Raw genomic sequence first — 24227 nt, 5'->3', positions numbered from 1 at the left:
TGAGGAGAGAGGGGAGGAATAGTAGCCGAGGGGGGCGAGGGGACATGGAAGGTCACTCATGCTGAAACCCTTCACTGTTGTTGTGTGTGTGTCTCACTGTAGTCTGTGGTATCTTTGTGATGTGAGATGAAAAAAGAGATGCACGTAGTTTTTAGAAGAGCAGAAGAATGAATGAGAAGAGCAGTATGAGAAGAAAGCAGATGCTGTTAATTCTCGTTGTTGTTTTGTTATGTGGGTTTTTAGTATGTTGGAGTCTGGAGAAGCGCGTCGCTTGAGGATTGGGTGGGGGAATTGTAGACGTAGTCTGTCTTATGCTCCCCTCATGTGTCCCCACATGAGGTGGTGACCTGGAGATGTCAGCGAGAAATCACTGCAACCGCTTGGCTTCAACCTGGATGTAGTAGGCCTGGGGGACTGGCAACCGCCATAGTCGCGGAGCAGGGGGTGGTGGCTTGAGAGGAGAAGGGAAGGGGAGCAGGGAACTCTTGTAAGTGAAGTGGATGAGAGAGTTTAGGGAAGGAAAGGAAGCAGAACCGAGAGAGAGGAAACCGGCAGTGAGCACACGTGACGATAGTTAGTATTGGTGGATTTAAATGTAGTGGAAACTACGATCTATATAAATTTGATAGTCTGTATCTTACCTTAATTGCGTACTAGTGTGATTTCAAAACTACTTAGAGGTCTGTGTGCGAATAAGACGACTAGCATCCTCATAACACAAAAGCACTAACACACACAGGCCAACATTTCTCCAGAGTACCTATCATAATGAACCTCTCAAACCAAGAGTACATCACCTAGGTGAGGTCCACTACCATGACAGAGGATAATAAATTGGTAACTTATTAGAGGTAATGCCAAATACAATCCGATACATTCTGAAAATAAAGAGTGGCTACAGCTAACAACGATAAAAATGACTATCCAGTCATACTCTATCATAAACCTTCGCCTAACTCACGGCTAACCTACACTCATAGTATCTGACACGCGATAAGCCCATGAAGCCTAACACGCATAAAACTAACCAAGATACAAAACCACTAAATACACCATTCACAGACTAGAGCACCGCAAACACAGAGCATACCGAGGTAACAAACTCCTAGGTGACGCACTCCTACAGGGCTACAACAGAGAAACGACAGCATTATATCATATACTACCATGCTCACAAACTCAAGTTAACCTCCGCTAACACGCTAAACTCACTCCAGCACAACCATAACCTCGCTAACACGCTAAAACTTACCAGTACAACCATAACCTCGCTTAACCAGCAAACGGAGAGCTAAACTAAACCAGATAACCAACACCATAACCTCAGCAATAAAACGGACGCTTAAGGACGTGAGCCGAGGTACACTATACCATTACGCTCCGCGATAAGAGTGGCTAACATCGAGCGCTAAAAAACGTGGAGCACCATGTTGACGACCTATTATACACCTTCGCCTGAAACACGGCCTAATCACTATATCTCCAGCACAGAGCCAAGTATAACCGCTCTCTGACTTTTACTACTCCGTACTAGACCTTATAACGCGAGCTCACAAAGCGGATGGGAGAGAGCCATCAAGCTAAACAAAAGCTTAACTCCTAAGCACAAATCAATGTGGAGCTCGAGCGACAGAAACAGCGAACTAAATACTAACCAGTTACATAAAACCAATATTCGACTCGCTAACACGCAATAAGGAGAGCGTAAAACCAGTAACAGAGACCAATAGACCTACAGCTAACACAGAACGACTAAACAGATGGGACTTATCCTCCAGCTGAGCGATACTATTATAAAACCGTTCCATCGCTAAAACACGAGCCACTAAAAACTAGGCCCAGTATACCATCGCAGTATCACCCCATCGGTTTCTAACACTGTCCTCTTTTAAATCTAAACTACCAGCATCACACAGCCAGTGGGCACACCTCGCTGGTAAGCAGCAGGCAATAACACTTACCAGTTACATGACAAAAAACCCCACGTAGAGCTATAACACTAGCTTAACCAAACGGAAAACAAGCTAATCAAAAACTTGAATCCAGATACAACCATAACTTACTCTCTTGCGATAAAACAGGCAGCTAAACAGCCTATCTAGAATTTTCGAGAGACTACCAGCACAGACCAACCACATCGCGGGAAGCTTGAACTGCCGCTAAAAAACTAACCTAGCTTTCAAGCCATGAACCCCTCAGCGTAAAGCTCTGCGGATAAAGACTCGTCACCTCCGAGTGGTACAGAGCCATGAGCCTCGGCTCACATGCTCGCTTCCATGATCTTATCCCTCCCAGGCACAACCACTTAACCGTCGCGCGTTTATACACGCGTAACTGAAACATACCAGCACAACCAATAACCAATCCGCATCCAACACCGCTAAACTTCCCAGCACAACCATAAACCTCGCTACACACGCCCTAAACTACCAGTACAAACCATAACCCGCTACACGTCAGCATAACACAGCGCAGATAAACCACGGAATGCCTAAGCCCGAGACTACATACAACCCATAACCTTCGCAACACGACTAACACAACTACCGAAGTCAACCAACCATAAATCAAACAAGTCTAACACGGACTAAATCACAGCACAACAAAACTCTAACCGCTAAACTACCTCAACTCCATTACCCTCGGCTCCGGCTAAGACTACTGCAACCATAAACCCGCTTAGCTAAAGCGTCAGTACAACCATAATCTCGCTAACACGCTAAAACTACCAGTACAACCATTAACCTCGCTAACCACCGCCAAACTCCCCAACCAGAAACCAAAACCAGCGTAATACCTCGTCTAAAAATTTAAACTAAAACAACGACCCATAAAAAACAATCGTGCCATCAGAAAGTACAACCATAACCTTCACATAATACAAACACTTCCATAGTATACTTCTCTAGAATAGTATTACATAGAGTACCTAGGGAGAACTAAAGCCCGATTAGGTTACATAGTGACCTAAATATAGAACTCTCTTGGTTGTGGTGATCCATTTACCTCTTCACCGCGCTCATCATGCGCTAATTTGTGCCAGAGACGACGAAAGCTTTGCTGTAGTTTGGCGTGTTTGGCCAGACCGGTGGCAAAATACTATGTGAGATCGATATTTGTTATTGTTTGTAGTAAGTGTTGTGGATCCAATTTTCGGACCACATATAGTGTGTGTTATGTTGTGATGATGTGACAGACAAACGAGACAGATGTAATAATCATATGACTATGGTCCTAATATCTCATTCCCAAATTTAACATCTCCCTCAATATTATCTCCTATTCATGTTTCCTTTCTTTCAGAATTCAGCTGCTATTTTGTGCTTGCGGGTCACCTCTAGAATGTCCCAAGCTCTTCCTGTGGAGATAGCCACGTCGGAAATGACGAGGGCGGGACTCGTTGCCCATCCCTCAAGCGAGCCAGAGGCTGGCCACGAACTTGGTCTTACCAACACTGTTTGTCTATCGAGATAAAATTGGTCTCTTTAGATGAGCAGCAATACAGGCAGGACTGGGCTAGTCCTAAATTCTTGTTGCAAACCATCGAGACTGTGCTGAGTAACAAGAACTCGTTGTGCTCATTATGTTGGTTAGCGTCAAGGTCTTAGACCTAAGGGCTATGTAGATGAGATTGTGATTTAAAATATGTGTAAGCCCGTGCTCTGCCCTGCTTCTGCGACCTGCCTGATCTGCTATCTGAAACTGAGATTGTAGCCCTGCGGGTCGCCCTAGCATAGTGTGCTACTTGTTAGTTTCTCACACTCTCGCTAGTCATATACTAAACAGTAGTTGCTAGCTTTTGCCTTCAAACGAACCCAGTGAATAGTGTCTGAAGAACTTCCTCCGAAGGCTATAATTATTAAGTGACAATACAAATAAGATAATGTCCAATATAAATCCTTCTATACTAATGGAAGATTTTACTCCATTTTGCTGCACATGCTATATAACGAGGCACTGGGAGAAGTCGCACGCGATTTCAGGTTTAGGGCCTGTGTAACATTGAAGTGCCATGGATATATCAACAAAAATTCAACAAATTAAGTGTTGTAAAGAATATAATGATATGTTTTGCTACCTTACAATTAGTCTTGTAGAATAATTCAAAAGATTCCTTCATTAAAAAAACATACAGTAATCAAGAACACAATGGGGCCAGAGGTAAGGGCTTTTCGGAGTCAACTGTTATACCGCAGAATCATTTAATCCTCTGACCCTTGGCTTTTTGCCCAAGACTTATCCTGTCCCCACTAGAGATAAGTGACACCACCTTTTAATGGGGGCAAAAAAGGGGGCCTAGGGCCCAACAATTTAAAAAAATGTACACTATAGATGTTATGAATTTATAACTTGAAGGCCAAAAAAAAAAAGGGGGCCAATGTGGAGTTTCCACTTTGAAAGGGTAGGGGCAATTGGATGGTTATAAACACCCTCTGTACAGAAGGGGGGAACACCTTCTTAATTTTTCGGGGATGGTGGCCCCCCCTTTTTGTCAAGCGCACCGTATTCAAAAGAGCAAGGGATTGAGGTGTTTGTGGAAAGGACTGCAACGTTTTCTCACGCTCCAAAGGTCTCTTGCCATCGGGGTGGCATATCCTCTCTCTATCTAGATCACCCCAAGTGCTGCCTCAACCTGGGGGGAACTGGTCCCCTGAATCAATTAGAGAAGCACAGCTGCACCTGCCGACGAACTCACTCAAAACTAGACAAACTTCGGAGAGCAGCAAACAACTGAAACACAAACATAGTACCAATTTTGAGAGGTAAAAATGAGGAGGAAGAACCAATAGCCAGGCAGAGTATTATGAAGAGGGAAGAGGAGGGCCAGGATAAGGATGACGTAGAGTCGCTATTCAATTCAGGCACCCTCCAGGCAGAGCCCGGTGCTCCCTGCGTGTGGCAAGCAAGGGAGGACTTAAGGATTGAGAGAAAAAGGAAAACACCTGTGGGAATGTATCGGTGCGAGACGAGTGAGTGGTACGAGTCCTAAATAGAACAATCAAAACATACTAAAAGGTGAAAAAGGAGTCTCTATGTAATCTGCGTGATTGAGCGACATGGAGGCAATCGAAGGAGACGTGCAGTGACCAGATACACGCCAGGCTAAAAGTTCAGTTTAGTCCATGGTCGCGAGGAAGAAACGCTTCCTAACATAACCAAACACATATAGCGCCTCTGCTTCCAGTTTCCTCGATCTTTCCCAGGGCTGGGGAGGCACTGGTCGCATCCGTCCTGTGATGGCCTAGTGCCGTATGATTCGGGAGCCCCAGCGGCCCTTCCAATACGGCATAATGCCAGAGTGGCCTGTCCGACCCTGGGGCGGTGCGTGAGAAGCGAGGTTTCTCTCTAGCCCCAAGTACCCATAAATATCTTATATATCTTTTCACTTACCTATGTCTTGAGTAAGTATGTGATATAGTATGCCTGACATAGTATGATCGAAAACTTAACCCTCGACGATGCGGTTCTAGCTGTATGGCCCACTTCAGCGCCCCATACCCCCTCAGCCAACAACAAAAAGCCACATTCGCACTAACTCGTCATTATTATCATTTACAGACATCTCCTGTGTCTGCAAAAAAATAGACACCGGAGAGTAAAGATAATCGATACATTTAAACAACTAGTATAAAACATAAAAAAATATTACAGAAAAAATAGAGGGACGAAATACCTAAATATCGAAAAACAGAGTCACAAAGACCAAATCGAAACATAAATATTTTGTGGTCGGAGTTTTGGCTCATTGCTTTCCAAAACCAGGGGACACACGAGCATCAAAAATACAATTTAACCATACCAAAAAACACACAAACACTGTCAAACCCGAAGAAGTCAAGACTAAGACCATTGACACCACTGTGGAGGTGGATATAGTGTGCAGATCTGCTCTTTTATTCATTTGTTTTCCATAAATGAATTTTTGCCATTCCATAACCAGTAAAAATGATCATACACCTATATATTACACCCACACACACCCCCCCACCCTCCCCCCCCCCCCCCTCCCCGACTCACACCCCCGCACCCCACCACAACCCCCCCCCCCCCCGACCCCCCCCCCGCCGACACCCTATGACTAGGCCTAGTGGAAGTATGTAATTGAATTTATTATTGTGATTTATTTGTTGCTGTAGCGTTACCGTATATTTTTAACAAATAGAGTGTTGAAGCAATCTTTGGCAATACTTATATATTCTACATTTGCTATTCTTAATGAGACACTCCGTAGAGCTTAGGATAAAATATTAGTAAGGCGCTATGCCAGTTTTTTATAAGCATGGCATTTGGGTATCTATCGTAGTTACCACATCGCTGTACTTCAAGGCTAACTAGGTCGGGCTCATCCTATGTTGGGATGACCATAAGAGCGGATACCAAAGACCTACGCCCCGCCCCCTAGCACCTTACCACAAATGGGCTCTGCAGTACTTTCTGAGTAGAGTGAAGACTACTTCCCAAGCGCAAGTGGATAGCGGACCTTAGTCCTAGCTACAACAACAGAACTAGAACATAGGGGCGTCAACCTATACTGATTCCCAACGCGCGTCTATAATTGACCACAACCAATCCCACCTAACCCTAGGCTTATTATCATTCTGAATAAGGGGGATCTGTTTGAATAAAAAAACAATCCTGCAGGTGATCAGGCTTAAGATAATGTCATATAAACGTGACATGACAAAGGTGTGAAATAAAGCGAATAGATAAATACTCTCTGGATATTTTTCAGTTTGCATGAATATGTCAGAGCTAATTCAGTGTGCCCGTCTCTCTTTCTCAATTTCTGAGTCAACTGTAACCCCAGTTTTAATGACAGTTCTGCGGGTGCACACCCAAGATGCAGCTCACGCAAAGGCAAGATGCACTGTGCAAAAACATTGAAAGATGCTCTCTGTCGCCTCGTATATACCAGTAAGAGTCCGCACGTCTGACTTATATAAGTTCCTCTTTCTCTACACTCTCGTACGAGTGATGCATTACGGTACTGAAGAGAAGTACTTATACATCCATGAGGCACTATGGTCTTTCTGTAGTGGATCATTATTCAGTCCCGTGGTGTGCGCACAGATACAGCTGTCTGCGCGCATACCTGCGTACTCTGATGGCTGTTGATAGAAGAGTAGTAGTATGGTCGCCATTCTGTGTGAAGGTGTGGCTCTTACTTTTCTACCATCTCATACATAGCGCCCTTGAAAAGTCACAGCTTGCTTACTTTTCACTTCTCTGGTTAACTGCTACGCACAGGCTGGTGCGTTTCTACTGCTCCTCACCTCATAATCCAAATGAACTCCTCATGCTAGTTAATGCTCGTCATCTTCAGGTTCAATAGCAAGGTAGAATTAAGGATTGCACCGAGCTTTTCGTGCATTAAATGCTATAAAATTACGCGTGCGTCAGGGCTAGCCCAAGCCTATTCCCAGCGCCAACTCTCTCAAACAAGTAACAGAGTAAACATATAACTCTAATAAACCCTACAAAAGCCTTCAACCATCGCTCCATTCTTCCTTAAAATTCCTAGCGTCGACTCAGATATCCTAAACCTCCAATAACGCGCGTCAGGATAATATGCAAATCCGAATACATCAATTACCCCGATAACACGCGCTCAAGGCCAGCGGTGATCCAAGAACAACCTTCCACTTCAACTTCATGACGTCACAAACTTTCGGCCCTATATCGGCACTGGAAGGGTGCATTCATCGATCTCCAACTCAATCCCTTTGAGTATAAACTCCCTAAACTCTTCTAGGCCGCGTTCAACCTAGCCCTAGTCTATATCCATGGTGACACCACACCTACTCGCGTTTGTTAATGATCCTTCTGTTGGACAACCCTAGTTCAACTCAATACCCTATATCCTCTATTTAGCTTGCATTTGTCAATTATTACGCCAAAGTTGAAACCCTATATCACCTATGCTACATGGATATCAACCAACAAAAAAATGTATAATCCCGGGCTATTTTGTGCATTCTCTTCTTTACTTTTTTTCCTCTCGTCCATCAACGATTGTTGTTTTTACGTGACAAAACTCGAGCCATAATAGGTGTTGAAGGGTTGATTAGGATTGTTCTGTGGAGGTCATGGTCTGTTTTTTCTTTGGCATTTGGGCAGTTATTATAAACACAACTGTTCCTAAAAGAACATTCATGTATTTTGGCAGAAACTTGGAACTGTCTACGCGAGATAGTATAGTTCCTACGCAATCTCTGGTATCAAGAGAAGAACATTGAAAAATTCGACAAAACATATCTTAATTGCATTGCAGTTTTTTTGTTTATTGTTATAACATCACTAATGTCAATGTAATATGGATTAGCGTTAATTTAATCGGTTTAGGAACATCTTTTTCTGAATCCGAATCTTGCAAATCGTGAAAATGTTAATTAGGCCAAAGTTGTAACGTTATTGATGCGGTTATTAAGGAAAATGAACATGGAAAACCAATGGGATGATAAATGTTAAGTGTGTAACTGTATTTTTGATAATAAATCCACTCTACATTCAAGTAATGGCCTTTGTAACTGGCATTAGTCCTTAAACGCTCGAGCGTCCGCCCACTCCACTGTCCGTTGCTGATTGGACAATGGCTTTGTGCCAAACAAAACGGTGAACTTCCACAAAAAAAAAAACAGAAGGCGAACCCCAAAAGATAAAAAAACAAAAGGGGCACGTCCATCGATGTTGGCAGTTGTCCCCTCGTCCCTTTTCACCCTGTTTCAGGTAGTACCTCGGCCCGCGGGCGGCCGATTCCAGAAAAAAAAGCGAAAACTCCGCGATGCGCTCCTTCACGCGTATATACGGCACTTCAAAAGGTTGACCCAGGTAAAACCGTTCCCGTTCCTGGGCGTTAAGATGCCAAGAGGATTTTTTAAGTGGAAGAGGAAGTTAAAAAAACCGCGGTCAAAGCGGTTCTTACTGAGAACTCGTAGATGACCAAACGGAAACTGCCTAAAGTGGACCCTATGGCATGTGCATACCACCGGAAGGCCGAAACTGGGTTCTTGGTGCCAAATATTGCGTTACCCAATTGTTTTGCCGTTATCCGAGGATGTTTTAAGACATTTGGAGAGCCAGGGGACACAGCGTACCCGGCTTGAAGCGGGATCCCAGGTTCCAGCTGGCCGGGTAAGCGCAGGACAAGGTGGGAGATTCAGGGAGGGACTTTGGGAAATTACCCCGCTACACTATTCCCTCACTGAACCGGGGGACATGGAAGGGTTTCCTCCTGGCCGGGGCTGAACCCTTCTCCTATAGCCCGATAAAAAAACCAGGTTAGGCACTGAGAGCTGGAAAAAATCCTTTCTGTCGGGTGATGTGAGTGTGTGATCGACTCCTGGTCATAGGTTTCCGCTTGTGACTTGTCAATACGTATCCTGTCTGATTGTCTCTTGTAGTGTCTTGTCGACGTGCGTCAATAGTGATGTCTTGTGCATGAGGGCACTATTGAACTGGGGTGGGACATGAAGCAAGGGATAGGGTTGAGGCTAGCGGTTTAGGTGTTTAACCAGGGTGTGGACATGAAGCTAGGGCTAGGGTTGCGGCTAGGGTTAGGTTTAACCAGTGGTGTGTGGACATGAAGCTAGGGTTCGGGTGTTGAGCTAGGTTAGGTTTGAACTGCTGGGTTGGGTTGGAGCTAGGCGTAGCGGTTGAACTGCTAGGGGTTAGGGTTGGGCTGAGGTGTTAAAGTTACAGTTACTTACTGCGTCGCTGGGATAGGCTTGGGTAGCTGAGACACATGGCGCATTTCATCCTTCTGACCTAGAGAGAGAAAGAGAGAGTTGGATGAAGAAGATGAGAAACACCTTTTACACCAGAGTGGAACAGTTGATTAATTACTTTTTCAGGGGGCCCCCAATGGTAATGAAGGAGGTGGACCACAACCACCAATGACCACTACTACTCACCAGCAGGTGCGCCAGCTGTCTGGCCACAACCAACGGGCTGATGAGACCAGCATAGGTCTGTGTGAGAATTTTCGTGTACTCATACTGACAGAGAGAAGAGAGGAATACTAGCAGTGCGGGATTTAGGTTATAGGTGAAAGGCCGGCATCTTGCCGTGAGCCGCACACTGGGTGCCCCGCGCAAAAAAATCGTGATGGTGACATTTGCGTCACGATCGGTTTTCTATCGCTCATTTGCTGTTCACGTTATAATATTCATGTCACGTTGTGGGATTGTGCGAGTCAATTAACCTTGTCGAAGTGGGAGCGCCGTCTGATTCTATGTTTTGTGAGCAGGCAGGATACTGGCCTGGGAAGGTCTTCACATCAGAAGTACGAGTATGTGGAGGGGGGCGGGATAGTTGACCTCAGGTATCTCCATACTGAAGCGCGAGGTAGGGAGGGGGTTCCGGTGGAATCTGATCAAATAGTCGCACCTCTACTTTTGACTCACTCTATACACGCATTATTAAAATCAGTCCACTATGAAAACTGTGACTTAAATACTCACAATAAATTCATAATACTGTGAAATATATAGTTAGACCTTTTGTGGTTGGCAAAATCACTTTAGGAAATATATAAAAGGCATCTGCACTCACCGACCAAGGTAGAGAATTGTTTTAGTTTTTGACGTCTTGGTTGACCAGTGTTGGGAGATGGGTAATGTATATGCCAGCTCGGTAGCCAAATCGAACACAAATTGTGTTTCGATTGTGCTTTGTTATATGTTTTTTGATATTGTCTTATTTTTGTATATAGTTTTTTATGTTTATTATATTTTAAAGTTATGATTATTTATCTTGTGTTTATTCCAATGTTCTTGAATAAAAATACAGTTTAGTGCAGTAATGTTGCGTTTTTGTGTTGGCTGGGGTATGGGAGCGGCGCTGACGGGACCATACAAGGCCTAGAACCGCCCCACTTGGGGTAAGTCTATTATCTTTCAGTCATTAATACTACTAGCGAAGTTATGAATATAGAACATGTTAACTGCTACCTGTTGGCCCCAGGGATGTCGGAACAGCCACTCTGCATTATGGCGCGTGGAGGCGCCCCGTCTGGAGTCACTGAGCTCAGAGGGCACACAACGGATGCGCGACAGTGCTCTGCAGAACTGGCACAGAGTCTTTGATAGTGGCGAAGACGACAAAACTAAGCCTTAGCTGTGATATCTGGTCCTCCTACTCCTCCCCTTCCTCCTCGGCTCTCCTTCCTTTTGGCTCGCTCCTCCTCGTCCCTCTCTTACCACCAGTTGTCGGCTTTTTCTCAATCCTGCTTTCGTTCCTCCAAGCCCTCCTTGAGAGATGACCCTGAATGAGTAGTAGCATCTAGGTACCTCCCTCTTCCTCTTCCATAATATCTGTCATCGGTTTCCTCCTAGCCTTCTTTGGCCATGGTGTCATGTGCTGAGTGTCAGTGAGGATCAGCATGGAGCCAGTCTGTCTCAAGTTGCGATGACAGCAGGGGGACGCACGGGTCTGCGATAAGTGGTGACCCATGCAGGACCGCACCTCCACACCCCCACCGTGCTCTCTTGGCGGAAGCTGGCAAAACAGTCAGAGGAAATATGGGTAACATTACTTTGCCATGGTCTTAGTTACTGAGTTGATATTTAAGTAGTTGTAAATTACACTATTACTGGGTTAATCTTGTAATAACTCCTGTTACAGAACCTGCTTGTGCTCTTAGTGCTGTAATAAGCAGAGCTTACATAGTTTCCTTATAGATAAGGTAATTTTATGTGTGACATATCTAGATGTTGATTATAATAGCTTCGTCGGATGAAGTTGTGCTCTTGGGTTGAGCCAGCTGATTCATGTAGAAGAACTGAGCAGAGGGGAAAAGAAAAAATTCAAGGTAGCACGCAGCAGGGAGCTTAACCATCCAGCAGATAGACAGACCAGCAGATAGAGGCACAGAGCAGCAGCAGACACATATTAAACACAGGACACACCATAAAGGCTCGGTGGAATGGCAGCGCAATACTCTGTGCCTCTAGCTTCAATCTTCAGATCTCATAACAACACGGTTGTCGCAGTATGGTCACAAGCGACCAGTCTGCCGGATACTGCATCGTATAGCCCTTTACTGGTAATCAAACAGTTCGAGACCAGTGGGGCCAGCCCTGGCTTGTGGATAGGGGGCCGCAGGCGCCTGCGAGAGTGGCTACTCACAGGATAGGCTGGGACAGCTCTGGGACTGTCACACGCAAAAACAAGCTGAACTAAGAGAGACAAATGGAAAAGAGGGAGATGTATGGAATGATAGGACAAGACATAGAATATAGCATGATCTCTGTCATCACGACCACACAACAACAAACACACCACCTAATACTGTGGTGAAAAATGGGCCTCACACGACAGACACAGAACACACAACCTGGTATCATTCTGCTACCATGTTCTCTATCCCCCCCCATCAGATCTGCCTCTCTGATGAGGCTGCCGGACGCCTCTATTACACAGCTCTTTCTCTTTCTGCTGACTGTGTTTAGCACAGAATCACTTGTAAACGTCTGCACGCATGGTTCAATTACCATTTTGGACTCCATTTTRGTGAGACAAAAACATTGCAAAACATGGTGAGACACAAACATTGCAGAAACATTTCACAAAACATGTTAAAATGTTCTCTGCAGATATTTTACCCCTTAAAACCACCTCTCTTACCGCGTTGTTGTACTGCACCCCTCTGGGCTCTCCCTGCARCAGCCCTTCAGTCCCACAGGAAATGACCGGGAATGCCAACAAGAAATTGCTGCTGTTGTACTGGGCCAGGCACTGAGGATCCCGCAGTGTCACCTCCGACATCAGGAGAGACAGGGTCTGTGTGAAAGAGAGCATCACAAAAGCTACACTAAGTACCATCATAAGAACCTACAATACACTGTAGGTCTACATGCAGKATATTGGTATTTGTATGCCATAACCTCGCTAACAGGCTAACACGCTAATCTACCAGTACAACCACATAGTGAAAGTGACCTGCAGAATGTGTCTGTCCACGGCCACGTTGAGTCGTCCCTCCTGACACTGCACACTGACGSCCTCCCAGCCCCCACTGGTCCTTCCACCTCCCTCACTCAGCCACTGTCTCAGCCTGCGCTCCTGGACCCAAGGGGGCCTGCCATCCAGCATACGCACAGGGGGGGCCACTTTCTGTGGGAAGGGAGAGAAAGAGGTGTGCTAACACACAGAACAGAACCTTTTAGGGATAACATGACCTTCAATATAGGGAGACAACATAATTAATCAGGAGAAACACCAACACAAACACACTGTTAGGAAACTAAACCAACCAAATAAACCATCCAGTTCACTCACACAATGAGGGACACAAGAGACACACACAGGTCCTGACCTGTCCCTCCCCCAGCCAGTCTGATCACAAAGTGATTGGCCAGGTCAGCCTCWGTGTATGAGGCCACTTTGGGAAAGCCACTCTGATTGGCCCAGCTCAAAAGGTCATGGGTGGTAGAGAGGTCAGAGGTGAGCAAGCTAGTCAGTGTCAGGTCAGGCTCTGGAGGGTAGAGTGGGGACACGCTGTTGGAGGACTGAGAGGAAAGAACAAGGGAGATAGAGAAATGGTTTTTAAAAATGCATAAATGGGATGTTTATGTTAGAAGATAACCTGGCAAGCCCTGTCAAAGCCAAGTTGAATGTGTTTATTTAACAAGATAACCWGAGAGATATGTCCATTGATATTCTGAACTCACGTTGAGGTTTTGAAATCATGTTTAGCTTGGCCTTCACTCAATGATTGTATTGCTCCTTTCATTTCTTTAGCTATTTTGTCCATTTCATCATAATTTTTTACTTATAACCCTTTTATGACTTTTATACCAAACTCTAGAACAGGTGAAGGACCCATTCTAGCCCACATGATAGGAGAAATACCATAATGTGTCAAGTTTTACTGGATAGGATCCTCACATAGACAGAGATGTGTCCCCGGAGCCCTGGGACTGTGAGAGCCCAGTTGACTGGAACGGCACTACTGARGATCAGCACCAACTTGTGCCACCCAGCATTGGCCACTGGGGGCACCAGAGAAATAGTCACCTCCACCTGCAGAGAGCTGGGATAGAGGAAGAGACCGGTCACTGAAAGGCATAGAGAGGGAGAAAATGCATATAAAATGATTAAGGGATAACTCAATAGCTCAACAATGTATTACTTGAACAGCTTCAGAGATTGATATTCTCCACATGATTTTCTTCACATGCAGGAGACGTCCTAAACTTACCCACAAAGCCCTGACCCTGCTGAACGGAGCTTGATGACATGCACTTCTGGGTCGCCTCCGCCAACTGGAGAACAGCCCTGTACTTCCTGTGGCTGCAGGTCAGASGTCAGGTAGTTGTGTGACAGGAACAGAGACTGCAGCTGGCACACGCTGGRCATGGTGGTATCTGGAGGGCAGAGGGGAGACTTGGTTGGAGAGGAAAAGAGAAGGTCAGAAAGACCAGGGTTGTGTATTAGTTGTATGTTTGTGGGGCTGGCTTACCCTCGCCCACACGGACGTAGACGCGGTTGGCACTGGCTGTGTGTGTGAGGGAGGACAAGGAGCCATGGCGATGTATTGCCCAGCGCAGCAAAGCCCGCGGACGGAAAGGCAGAGAGGGCACAGGCTGCACCTGCACTGCCAGACTGTAGGGCTGCACTGTAGAGTTAGGAGAGACCTGGGGCAAAGGGGGGACACTGTGGTTACAGAGAGAAACATGATAACACATAGTAATAGAAACATTCATTTGTGGAGGCCTATGTTTCTAAAACAACACACTTGCACAGACATACACACAAACACACTGGAGGGGTCAGTACTTTTATCAGTTCCTCACAGGAGGAAGCAAATACTCTCATCAAAACTGTTTTTTTCGGGGGTGAATGACAGATTAATTACTAAAAGAAGTACACACACACACCACACGAGCATGCACGCACAGACTGACCTGCACCAGCAGATCCGGGGGTAGTCTCTCAGCCTCCAGCCTCCAGCCACCAGCGCACTGGTAGCTTGGAGCTCAGAACCAGGATGAGGGTTTGACGGGGGGTGAGACAGAGACAGGGGTCTCAGGAGCACAGTCACCTAGAAGGGAAGAGAGGGGGTCAGGGCAGGGAGGCACAATGTATTGGGAGTGATTGTGGGTGTGTCCTACTGTGAGAAACAGAGAGGGAGCACCTGTTTGTCAGGGCTGCGTGTCCCTCTCCCCACAGCGATCACATGGGTCTCTTTCTCCCCGCTCTCTCTCGCTGCACAGCCCGGGCCGGCCTCAAAGCGCTCCAACAGCCCCTGCACGGGGTGAAGCTCCCCCGCTGGAGACAGAGAGCACTGCAGTTCCCCACAGTCAACTGCACAGTTACAAAGACAACCAGAGGTCACTCAAATGGAGCTACGGCTGTATACTCTGTTTACAGGGAACATTGAGGACAAACTAATATAGATTGGGTCTCTGGTGGGAGAGATAAAATGAAAAAGAAAACACTTGATGTCCCTGAAAAAGACATCACAGAGAGACCATCTGAACTTGGTATGAGGTTTGGTAATAGGCAGGATGGACAGGGTCAGCAGCAGACTCTCTGCTCTCACTGACAAACAGGAGCAACAAGTCTCTGTCAATCCGCCACATAAACACACTAGTGCTCCACTCGACTGCTCTGGTCTCAGACGAGCCCTCTCACTCAGCCTCTCTGTCTACGTCTCAGTCTGTCTCTGGTTCTTGCTCTCTTCTTCCAGTCAGTGKCTGTTGGCCCACTATTACTAAAAGACAGCTTGTTGTTCTCGGACTGAACAGAGCTAACTGGGGAGTGCCCCCTGACTGAACWTTCARAGTTTTTTTTYTTYMCKYCTCTGAATATTYCACTTTCACTTTGCTAAACCAAAATCTGACCTTTGACACATAGCTCTTTGAAAGCAGAGTCACTCTGGGAGGTACTTTTGAGAGAACGTAGTAAAGTTGTACTATTCAGTATGGAAACATCCTGTAAAATTAACAGTACCTCTGTCTCCTAACTCTTCAAAGAATATCTTAAAGAATCCCACAGCACCCCCCCATTTAAAAAAATTATAAATAAAAATGGCCTTTCATGAACTCGCACTTGACCCCCCCCCCTCGCACTAGCACCGACTTTGCTGGCAGCTACTTTACTAAGGAAAATGTACTTACTATGACCGCAATATGTGGTTGTCCAACATAGCCATCTTAAGGTGAATGTACTAATTGGAAGTCAATCTGGATAAGAGCGTCTGCTAAGTGACTAAAATGTCAATGTAAATGTCTTGTTTCCCTTACGTGCTGTTCTCTCCCCCAGTAGAAAGAGGCAGAAGAGAATCCACCCGGTCCCTGACACCATCAGGACTATTCTCCAGGAGTGAATTGAATGGGAGAGTCCCTCTTGCGACATCTTGAGGGGGAAAAGAGTGATTAATACAGTGGTCTAGACGGAGTCTTTAACAAGAGACCAAGTTCTCCAAGTACATAATGTTATGAGAGAACGGATGGATAATATGGATCCAAATAGAGGAGGAACAAACACTAGAGCAAGGACAGAGTTTACCCAGGGAGCAAACACTAGAGCAAGGACAGAGTTTACCCAGGGAGCAAACACAGAGCTAACGGACAGAGTTTACCCAGGGAGCAAACACTAGAGCAAGGACAGAGTTTACCCAGGGAGCAAACACTAGAGCAAGACAAGTTTACCCAGGGAGCAAACACTAGAGCAAGGACAGAGTTTACCCAGGGAACAAACACTAGAGCAAGGACAGAGTTTACCCAGGGAGCAAACAACATCAAAGTCATCTCTCCCACTGGATTCTCATTATCACTGCCTTATCAGAACTTCCTCATTCTTCTCCCATTCTGGACAGTATCACACTCTTGGTGAAATGTTTATTCTCTGTGTTCTGCCAATTGCAACTCTCAAACATTTGTCAATAACATGCTTTAAAGGCAAAATCTGTGATTTCAAAACTCTTGACTGATAAGATGAGGGACGGGGCTGCGGAAAAGTAAGCACTCTCAAATTGATAGGAGCTTTGGATACCATGCAATCAGGTCTGACATTCAGTGAGATTGACATGATAGTATTAAACATATTTTGACTCCATTGTTTGTTTATATAGAATACAAATAGGTCTGTACATCTTTCCTTAGCCTTGTTGAGTCCACAATGCAATATGATCAAAGGTCATATACCCACTTATCTCATAATTGTCATGTGCATATCTTTATTCTGCGTCTGATAGTGACACACGTCATATAATGCTGTGAGACAGAATTGGAGGTCGTTGTTCGGCACCAGTTGACCAGTTTATTGTCCTTGGGTGGGCTCCCGAGTGGCAGGGGTCTTAGGCACTGCATCTCATTGCTAGAAGCGTCACTACAGACCCTGGTTCGATTGCAGGCTGTATCACAACTGGCTGTGATTGGGAGTCCCATAGGGAGACCACAATTGGCCCAGCGTCGTCTGGGTTTGGGTTTGGCTAGGGTAGGCAGTCATTGTAAATAAGAATTTGTTCTTAACTGACTTGCCTAGTTAAATAAATACAAAAAATAAGGATCAGAGAACGTTCAGACAACACACACCGGCTCGTTGAATAATGACATGTCATTAACTGGCGCGAAAAACGCTTATCGCTTCTACTCAAACTTGCCCAGAAAGAACTCACCACGAACTGCAAAATAACGGCTAATGGGTCCGGAAACAAAAATTGAACAATTGATTGGCCTTGATGGGTACTATGAGGTTGCAGAGGAATAAACTATATATTTTTCTCTAACAGTGTCATTCAAAACAGTTATATTATTTGTCTCATGTTGCTGAATCCCTTGGCTAATTCATGACAAATATTTAGAACGCCATTCGAAGAAAAAATGCATTAGCCCAGTCAGAATTCACTAGAAATAAAAGATAAACTAATAAAATAGTCAATAAACCTACAATGATTCAATTTAAACGGACCACAACTCACAGCACTTCGAAGATCTCTCCTGACTTCTGAATACAGACTATAATAAAAGTCGTAACTCACCTGTGACAGTTCCCTGTGGAGCTGGACGTTGAAAGCAAACTGTAGATCAACTATTGATTCTCAGGTTAAGACCATTCAATAATTAGTTAAGACCAGTGACCACGGGACTGTATTGGCGTATATCACAGCGGGCTACAAACCCTCTGTCCCCTCTCAATACTAGAGAAAATAACAGAAAATTGCCTTTACCAAATCTATGTGCTGCTTCAGGCGTCCAGAGACGCACTGGATGGCATTTCAGATGGGGTATTGCCTCGACATCATCATTTCCGATAAGCCAAAGAAATCAAGAGTTAAAACAGCTTATTTTTTTTAGAGTGGGATACTGAATTTAAAGAGATTGCCGCGAAATAGTATAAAAGCCAGGGGAGGGGCAAGGAATGGGGCGATAGACGGGAGAGAGAAAATAGAATAGGTTCTAGAAACGTAGAAGGCAACAGGAAGAAGAGAGGGAGAGAGGACGAAGCGTAAAGGGGAAGAGGAGGGATGGTGGGAGGGTAAATAAATAGGAGCGGGAGGCTGGACTTGAGAAGTTGGAGAGGCAGGGGTAGAGTGAGAGGAATGCAGAGGAGGATGGAAAGGAAAGAGAGATAAATGAGAGATGGAGAAAAATTATTAGACCATAAAGTACACTGTAATTATTTTTATTCATTGTACAATTGTAAGGCTTCCAGCTGCAACAGGATTGTGAGTTTGCTCAACAAAATAGCATTCCAGTTGATTCAACATAGAATTGTTTKCATATTTCCCAGTGTAAAATKAAACGCTTTATGACAATACATTACAAATATCATAAGGCTTTTCTTTGAGGGCCTAGTTACACCCTRACACAGTGGTCKGAAACTCCTGGTTTATAGGCTGTATTAAGCCTGCAAGGCACATTCTGGCTTGCAAAATGTTGTTTAATCTCTTTTAGAATCCAGCCAGAGTGAGGATATCCAACAATTGGAACATTTATTTACCCGCAAACTGCATTGACAATAATGGCCAGGGTAGGCGTATGGAAGATTGATTATTGAGACTACTAACAGCTTGGATTAGTTTAGAAAAATKTATGTTATTTATGTTTGTGTAGGATAAGATTATAAGATTAATCATCCAATCAATGCAAAAACACAGGTATTGAAACAAACAATTCTGGAAATCAACCTGCGATAGAGCATGCTGGGAAACGGTTTTGAGTAGTTTTGAGCAAACATACATTTGTAATTTTACTCAACAAGCTTGTTCAAATCCAGCTCACTTTGAGCAGAGTTTGTTGATTCACCATACAACTGTAAGGCTGCAATAGCATTGTGTGTTTGCTCAACATTTGGGCATATAGCTGAACCAACATACAGTGTTGCCTTTCAAGGGCACACATGAATTAGTAATTCGACTCAACAAGTTTTTATACATTCATATCACTGTGAGCAAAGATTGTTGAGTGAACCAATGTTCACACATTAGCAAAATTTCGTGTCCTTCTGGCTTTTTTTTTTTTACTGTGTAGGCTAACATATTTTCTCTGAAGTGTGGGTGAAATTACACAGATTTCTATCCAAATTGAGAAAGTTCAGAAAGAATTCAGAAAGTACTCAATATGCATAATTGTTACGAATCCCGCCGAAGATGGTGCCTCTTCCCGTTCGGGCGGCGCTCGGCGGTCGTCGTCTCCGGCCTACTAGCTGCCACCGATCCCCTTTCATTTAGTTTTGTCTGATTTGTTGCAACTGTTTTGTGTTTAGGTTTATTTTGGGCTATTTAAACCCAGTTGGCCCGCCGACTTTTGTGCGGGCTTGTTTTTCTGTTTGTGGTGTCGTATTTTTCTTGTGGTGTCTGGTCCCTGTGGATTTTGTCCTGTTTGTTTTGGACTGTACTTGACGCGCCCTTGGATGTGTGGCGTAGCCGTCTCGTTATAAATCTTTTTGGAATATTAAATCCACTTGCTACTCACTACCCTGCTCTCTGCGCCTGACTCCTTTATCACCACTATTGGAATTGTGACCATAATGTAATGATTGTGTTTAATACGCATTTTTAGGTTCTCTTTGCTCAATTCTGTTTCGCAGGGAAACTCTGAAATTGAAATTGTTGTTGGATATGTTATTACTGATATGTTTTCTGGTTGATTTATGTCCCAGATACACATTTTTTATCTGAAATAAATAACAATGTTTCCAGGCTGTCCAGTACAGTATTTCATATTCAATCTAAATTTAAATGTATCATGGGGAAATTACTATGTTTGTTCTGTGGACAACAATTTCTAATGTTATTTTTCTTTGGTCAAGTTCTACTCTACTCTCTCCAAACCGTTCTGAGAATAGATCAGCCTTTTAACTCTTAAGTTACCAACTGGGGCCATTTTGACCCCAGGGGCATATTTTTGTTATTACAGCCCAAAGTTAGTTTATTAAATTCTTCAAATGTTTTATGACTTTGTCAATCAACTTGTTCTTCACAAATCTAAATAATTGTTTAGTGTATCTGTATCAATATGGACTATTTAAAAATGTAAGTCATTTTGGATAATTTTGACCTCAGCCAAAAACATATACTTCTGCCTATAGTAATTGGATAAATAGGACCTTTATTTGAATCTAGGTTTCTCTGGAGACATAATAACAAGTTAACCATACCACCAGAGAGTGGAGGGGGACCTGTTAACCATACCACCAGAGAGTGGAGGGGGACCTGTTAACCATACCACCAGAGATGGAGGGGGACCTGTTAACCATACCACCAGAGAGTGGAGGGGGACCTGTTAACCATACCACCAAGAGGGTGGAGGGGGACCTGTTAACCATACCACCAGAGGGTGGAGGGGGACTGTTAACCATACCACCAGAGAGTGGAGGGGGACCTGTTAACCATACCACCAGAGAGTGGAGGGGGACCTGTTAACCATACCACCAGAGAGTGGAGGGGACACTGTTAACCATACCACCAAAGAGTGGAGAGGGACCTGTTAACCATACCACCAGAGAGTGGAGGGGGACCTGTTAACCATACCACCAGAGAGTGGAGGGGGACTGTTAACCATACCACCAGAGAGTGGAGGGGGACCTGTTAACCATACACCAAAGAGTGGAGAGGGACCTGTTAACCATACCACCAGAGAGTGGAGGGGGACCTGTTAACCATACACCAGAGAGTGGAGGGACCTGTTAACCATACCACCAAAGAGTGGAGAGGGACCTGTTAACCATACCACCAGAGGGTGGAGGGGGACCTGTTAACTAACCACAGAGAGTGGGAGGGGACCTGTTAACCATACCACCAGAGAGTGGAGGTGGACCTGTTAACCATACCACCAGAGAGTGGAGAGGGACCTGTTACCATACCACCAGAGAGTGGAGAGGGACCTGTTAACCATACACCAGAGAGTGGAGAGACGGACAAGGCGCAGCGGAATATGAATACATCTTCTTTTATTTGAACGACGAAGATGAACACGAAACGAAACACTTACACAAACTATACAAAAACACAAACGATCGTGAAGCTAAATAACGTAAGTGCACAGACAAGCAACAAACGTTCTCCATAGACAATTACCCCAAACACCTAAAGCCTATGGCTACCTTAAATATGGCTCCCAATCAGAGACAACAATAACCAGCTGTCTCTGATTGAGAACCAAATCAGGCAACCATAGACTTTCCTAAACACTACACTCAACAATAGACAATCCTAGACACATACACTCAACAAAACCAATACACTAAAACCAACACCCCTTTACCATAATAAACACACAAACAAAACTACCCCATGTCACTCCCTGACCTAACTAAAATAATAAAGAAAACAAAGAATACTAAGGCCAGGGCGTGACATAACCCCCCTTAAGGTGCGAACTCCGGGCGCACCAGCACATAGTCTAGGGGAGGGTCTGGGTGGGCGTCCGTCCACGGCGGCGGCTCCGGCACTGGTCGTGGTCCCCACCACCATAGTCACTACCCGCTTTCTTAAACCCACTGGAATAAGGGCAGCACCGGACTAAGGGGCAGTACCGGACTAAGGGCAGCACCAGGATAAGGGACAGTACCAGGATAGGGCAGCACCAGGATAAGGGGCAGCACCAGGATAAGGGCAGCACAGGATAAGGGCAGCACCAGGATAGGGGCAGCCACGGATAAGGGGCAGCACCAGGATAAGGGGCAGACCCAGGCTAAGGGGCAGCACCAGGCTAGAGGGCAGCACCAGGAAGGGCAGCCCCGGACTGAGGAACGATCCTGGCTGGACGGCTCTGGCGGATCCTGGCTGTACGGCTTGGCTGGCTGACGGATCTGGCCCTCATGGCTGGCTGACGGATCTGGCGTCATGGTGGCTGACGGATCTGGCCGCTCATGGCTGGCTGACGGATCTGGCCGCTCATGGCTGGCTGACGGATCTGGCCGTCATGGCTGGCTGACGGATTGGCGCTCATGGCTGGCTGACGGATCTGGCCGCTCATGGCTGGCTGACGGCTCTGGCCGTCATGGCTGGCTGCGGCTCTGGACCGCTCATGGCTGGCTGACGCTCTGGACGCTCATGCTGGCTGACGGCTCTGGACGCTGCATGGCTGGGCTGACGCTCTGGACGTCATGCTGGCTGGCGGCTCTGGACGCTCATGGCTGCTGGCGGCTCTGGCAGATCCTGTTGGCTGGCGGCTCTGGCAGATCCTGTCTGGTTGGCGGCTCTGGCAGATCCTGTCTGTTGGCGGCTCTGGCAGATCTGTCTGGTTGGCGCTCTGGCAGATCCTGTCTGGTTGGGCGGCTCTGGCAGATCCTGTCTGGTTGGCGGCTCTGGCAGATCTGTCTGTTGGCGGCTCTGGCAGATCTGTCTGTTGGCGGCTGCGATCTGGCGATGGCTCTGGCAGTCCTGTCTGTTGGCGGCTCTGGCAGATCCTGTCTGGTCTGGCGGCTCTGGCAGATCCTGTCTGGTTGGCGGCTTCTGGCGGATCCTGTCTGGTTGGCGGCTCTGGCGGCTCTGTCTGGTTGGCGGCTCGCGGATCCTGTCTGGTTGGCGCTCTGGCGGATCCTGTCTGGTTGGCGGCTCTGGCGGATCCTGTCTGGTTGGCGGCTCTGGCGGATCCTGACTGACGATCGGCTCTGACGGGTCGGCATACGGGTGGCTCTAACGGCACTGGCAGACGGATGGCTCAGATGGCGCTGGGAGACGGATGTCAGATGGCGCTGGGGAGACGGATGGCTCAGATGGCGCTGGGGAGACAGATGGCTCAGATGGCGCTGGGGAGACGGATGGCTCAGATGGCGCTGGGGAGACGGATGGCTCAGATGGCGCTGGGGAGAGGATGGCTCTGGCCGGATAAGGCGCACTGTAGACCTGGTGCGTGGTACGAACTGGAGCACCGGGCTAAGGACACACACTTCAGCTAGTGCGGGAGAAGGAACAGGGCATACTGGACCTGGATACGCACATTAGGCTAGTGCGTGTGCGGCACTGGTGGTACCGGGCTGGGACACGCACTTCAAGGCTAGTGGGGGGAGCAGGAACAGGGCATACTGGACCTGGATACGCACATTAGGCCTAGTGCGTGGTGCCGGCACTGGTGGTACCGGGCTGGGGACACGCACTTCAAGGCTAGTGCGGGGAGCAGGAACAGGGCATACTGGACCTGGAAACGCACATTAGGCCTAGTGCGTGGTGCCGGAACTGGTGGTACCGGGCTGGGACACGCATCTCAGGGCTAGTGCGGGGAGCAGCAACAAGGACGTACAGGACTCTGGGGACACACAGGAGGCTTGGTGCGTGGTGTAGGCACTGGTGGTAATGGGCTGGAGACACGCACCATTGGACGAGTGCGTGGAGGAGGCCAGGGCTCTTGAGACACACTGGAAGCCTGGTGCGTGGTGTTGGCACTGGTGGAACAGGACTGGGGCGGGGAGGTTGCGCCGGAAATACCGGACCGTGCAGCGTACTGGCCCCTTGAGCACCGAGCCTGCCCAACTTACCTGGTTGAATGCTCCCGTCGCCCGACCAGTGCTGGAGGTGGATACCCCGCACCGGGCTATGTAGGCGAACGGGGACACACATGCTTAAGGCTGGTGCCATGTAGCCGGCCGAGGAGACGCACTGGTGGCCAGATAGGTAGAGCCGGCTTCATGGCACTTGGCTCAATGCTCAATAGCCCTACCAGTGCGGGAGGTGGATAACCCGCACTGGCTATGCACACGTACAGGAGACACGTGCGCTCTACTGCGTAACACGGTGTCTGCCCGTACTCTCGCTCTCCACGTAGTACGAGGAGTAT

At 46.5% G+C, this 24227-nt stretch overlaps 1 protein-coding gene across 1 annotated transcript in view; it reads right to left on the bottom strand.

The window, feature by feature from the left end:
* engl (endoglin, like) overlaps positions 1-18455 on the bottom strand; it is a 23983-nt gene extending 5528 nt beyond the window's left edge. The window contains 12 exon segments of the mRNA XM_070449218.1: positions 12625-12780; positions 12940-13109; positions 13316-13508; positions 13888-14032; positions 14201-14366; positions 14462-14636; positions 14907-14957; positions 14959-15009; positions 15011-15043; positions 15137-15306; positions 16248-16359; positions 17987-18455. Coding sequence (XP_070305319.1) covers positions 12625-12780; positions 12940-13109; positions 13316-13508; positions 13888-14032; positions 14201-14366; positions 14462-14636; positions 14907-14957; positions 14959-15009; positions 15011-15043; positions 15137-15306; positions 16248-16359 — 1422 coding nt within the window. The 5' untranslated portion in view covers positions 17987-18455.
* Between the last annotated feature and the right edge of the window lie 5772 nt (positions 18456-24227).

This window comes from Salvelinus sp. IW2-2015, linkage group LG20 (assembly GCF_002910315.2).
Source record: "Salvelinus sp. IW2-2015 linkage group LG20, ASM291031v2, whole genome shotgun sequence".
In the NCBI taxonomy this organism is placed as follows: Eukaryota; Metazoa; Chordata; class Actinopteri; order Salmoniformes; family Salmonidae; genus Salvelinus; species Salvelinus sp. IW2-2015.
This window is presented reverse-complemented; position numbering and strand designations above follow the sequence as displayed.